The following is a 3,262-nucleotide window of genomic DNA, read 5'->3' as shown; positions in this document are numbered from 1 at the left end:
GAAATCCTCACAGCTACTCCAACACCAGTAATAAAGGAATTTTTAAAACCCAAACAATTAGGGGCTAAAAAGATTTAAGAAACAATTAATAATGATTGTTCAAATCAATGCATTCAAAAGATATGAATCATATGAGAGCATAATTTATGCAGAAAACTGAGAACGAAACACCTTTCACCTTTCAATTTCTAAAGCAACGAAACAGTTTTGAAAGAACAGGTGTGAAGCAAGTAAAAAAATAAAATCATATTATTCCAAACACTTTTATTTGTGAAGGAGTTTCCTGCATGGCCAAGGGACAGCAATGTCTGAAGTTACAGGACTACATGATTCAGAAAACAATGATGATTTTAAGTTTGGCTTGGTTGTTCTCTACCATGACCAGTGATTTGGAGAACTGTGTTTTTCCATGCCTGAAGCAGTTCTGGGAGAGATCAATCCTTCCACTGCCTGCTCCTCCAGAAACATTTCTGGTTTGTCATCCAGAAGGCAGAGTTGTGAATACCCACAAGAAGTTCCACAGGTGCTGGAGATGAACTCAAGTTTACCTGTCAGCAGCTGATCCACCTCAGTCAATCCTCCTCAGACAAATCCTGGTAAGCACAAGTACCTCTCACTTTCACTTCTTTCTGAAAGCTTCATTAAAAGTTATCATTAAACTATTATTAGAGAACAAGTTAAAGGTGACATTACCAGCGTGGAAAGAAGATACTGGCCAGAATTCAGCTGCCAAGAGAATAATAACCAGCTGGCAGACTCTGAAAGGAGCAGTGACAGATGTTCCACTCTGCAGTGACACGTGCACCTCACCAGAATCTCTGCTCTGCGGGTTTGGTTCCAGTGTCAGGTCTGGCTGTTCCAGGTTTAAAGCTCTGCCCAGCAGCAGCTGCAGGTCCTGCACCACTCCCTCTCCACATGCACCTGCCCTGCTGCCAAACTTGCACAGTTAAATGGCTTTGTGACATTCATGGATGTACTAAAAGTTTTCTGATAATGCTGGGGACACTTTGATATCACAGTCTGTACCTGTCTGCCAGGATCCTAAATATCAAAACGGTTCAGGTTGTAGGACGTTGGATAGTTCTGCCTGTTGTACTGGAAGTGGTCTGTGAGGACATTGGTGCGGCCGTACTGAAAGTCTCCGTGCTGGGCAAAGGCTGTGAGTCCATTTTGGGACTTTTCAGGAGGGTTTCGGTGCCTTTCCAAGTTCACCAGGTCTCCAGTGGTGACTGGGAGCAGCTGCTGCTTCTTTGCCTCTTGGTTTGCATCGTATTTTGTCTGGGAAAGGAAGAAAGAATGTTTTTCACAGAATCCTTTAGGCTGAGAAAATCTGAGATCATCAAATCCAACCTGTGCCCCCTCCCCATCCTGTCCCCAGCCCAGAGCACTGAGTGCCACATCCAGGCCTTCCTTGGACACCTCCAGGGATGGGGACTCCAAACCTCCCTGGGCAGCCCCTTCCAAAGCCTGACAACCCCTCCAAGTGAAGGTAGATTTTCGTAGATATCACCTGACATACTCATATATCCAGAAAAAACCAAACAGCTCTACAGTCACATCACTTTTTTTGGTAGAGTCTTAAAGTATCAGTGGCTTCTAATAAAAACCTCACTCCTCTCGCATGCCAAACGTTTTGCTCAAGAGATTTTGAGTTACTTCCCGATCTTCCCTTTTCAAGAAAAGCTTAAGATCAAAATTTAGTTTTGTGAGAGGCCCAGCAGCTGGTGTGACCCAAGTCCTTCACTTGGGCCATGCTCATCCCTCCTCTGCAATGGAGCTTTGTGCCCCTCGTTCTCTATTTTAGCTCCACAAGCTCTCATCTTGTACAAAAAATAATTCAAAGCTACTGGACTGCTTCAGCCATGTTTCCTGAATAAATAAACAAAGAACTGGAGTACCTTGTTGTACAAGAAGACCCCGAGGATGGCTGTCATCATGCCCAGGACGTTGGTGCTGGTGACGGGGTTGCGCAGCATGATCAGGGACACCGTGATCACCATGATTCTCTTGGTGGCGTTGGCCACGGAGTAGCTGAGGGGACTGATCAGGTTAAGGATACTGAAGGCAATGACATTCTGGGCAAAATTACAGAATCCACTGATTATAAGCAGCATCAAGGTCCAGGACCAGTGAGACATTGTGCTCTGTGGCAAAGCAAACAGCAGGAGAAAAAAATTATCTCAGGTTTCAGGTAACAACACAAACATAACTTGAGGCACTTCTTACCTGCCCTGGAGGGAGGAATATCTGCACTGAGCTCTAAAGAGGCCCCAAAGCACATTGCTTTATGCAACTCCCAACTCAGAGAAACCAGAGGAGGACGTTCCCCACACACTCTGGGAGTGTTTGTTCCTGTCTCCAGCTCCCAACTCCCGAAATTTATGCTGTCCCATAAACTGCCTCTCCTAACCCTGATGGGAATTCTCACAATAAACACTTTGTTAACTTGTGTGAAACAATTTGCAGGTGTTTCACAACACTTCCTTCCACACTGACAGGAACTACACTGAAACACTTCAGTGCATTTTTCTGGTTGGGTGGGGCAGTTTGTTTGTTATTTATTTTTGTTCTCTTTTCTTTCTTAATAGCGAGCAGTTCTCCAAATACAGCACTCACCAAGTCATTCTCTACCAAGAAGGAAGAAAGATCCACCAAAACCCACGTTGGGATCATGAAGAACACAGCGTGGCACCCGAGGATGTTCAGCAACCGAAGATGATGAATTCGGGAATCTCTCAACACCTGACAAGAGCCATCATTGAACAGCAGTCAGGAAACAGAAACAGCTCTAGGGGACAGGTAAGTTAGGAAAGTAAGTAAATACTCTGGGGGTATGAATTTCCTACGAGGGTGACCAGTGAAAAACTGATGCCTCTTTGGAAAACAATGTTTTTTGAGTGGTGACACTTAGTATCAACAAGATATTAAAATTAAAAGCTGTACAAACCAGAAATCATAACTAAATACAGTCACACACTTTAATTTTGTTTCTATGATTTCAGGGAGTGCCCAGTGTTGACAGTGACTTGTTCAGCACAGAGGATTTGATATAACAAGATACATTAAAAGCTTTCAAATGAACTGTTGAATTTAAGCCCTGTTGAACTGCCACCAGAAAAAAAAAAAACCATGTTGAGGAATAAAGAAAGGCCTCAGGATAAACTCAGTGTAAGAGCTTCAACAGGTAGGAAGAGCTGCAGGGAACACACACACAAAATAACAACCAACCCTCTGGGCTCCTTTGACTGCAAAGTCCACTAAA

General features: G+C 43.9%; 1 protein-coding gene across 1 annotated transcript in view; it reads right to left on the bottom strand.

The window, feature by feature from the left end:
- The window catches only part of SLC35E1 (solute carrier family 35 member E1), a 6,294-nt gene that overhangs the window by 1,968 nt on the left and 1,064 nt on the right, over positions 1-3,262 (bottom strand). Inside the window, exons 3-5 of the mRNA XM_008641012.2 lie at positions 2,617-2,742; positions 1,899-2,144; positions 1-1,278 (exon numbers count right to left, since the gene is read on the bottom strand). The exon at positions 1-1,278 is cut by the window's left edge and continues 1,968 nt beyond it. Of these exons, the coding sequence (XP_008639234.1) occupies positions 1,042-1,278; positions 1,899-2,144; positions 2,617-2,742 (609 nt within the window). The 3' untranslated portion in view covers positions 1-1,041. The remainder of the gene's footprint in view (positions 1,279-1,898; positions 2,145-2,616; positions 2,743-3,262) is intronic.

The sequence above is a fragment of the Corvus brachyrhynchos genome, unplaced genomic scaffold, assembly GCF_000691975.1.
Source record: "Corvus brachyrhynchos isolate BGI_N302 unplaced genomic scaffold, ASM69197v1 scaffold219, whole genome shotgun sequence".
Lineage (NCBI taxonomy): Eukaryota > Metazoa > Chordata > Aves > Passeriformes > Corvidae > Corvus > Corvus brachyrhynchos.
Note: the sequence above shows the minus strand (reverse complement) of the source record. Positions and strands in the feature narration are given on the sequence as shown.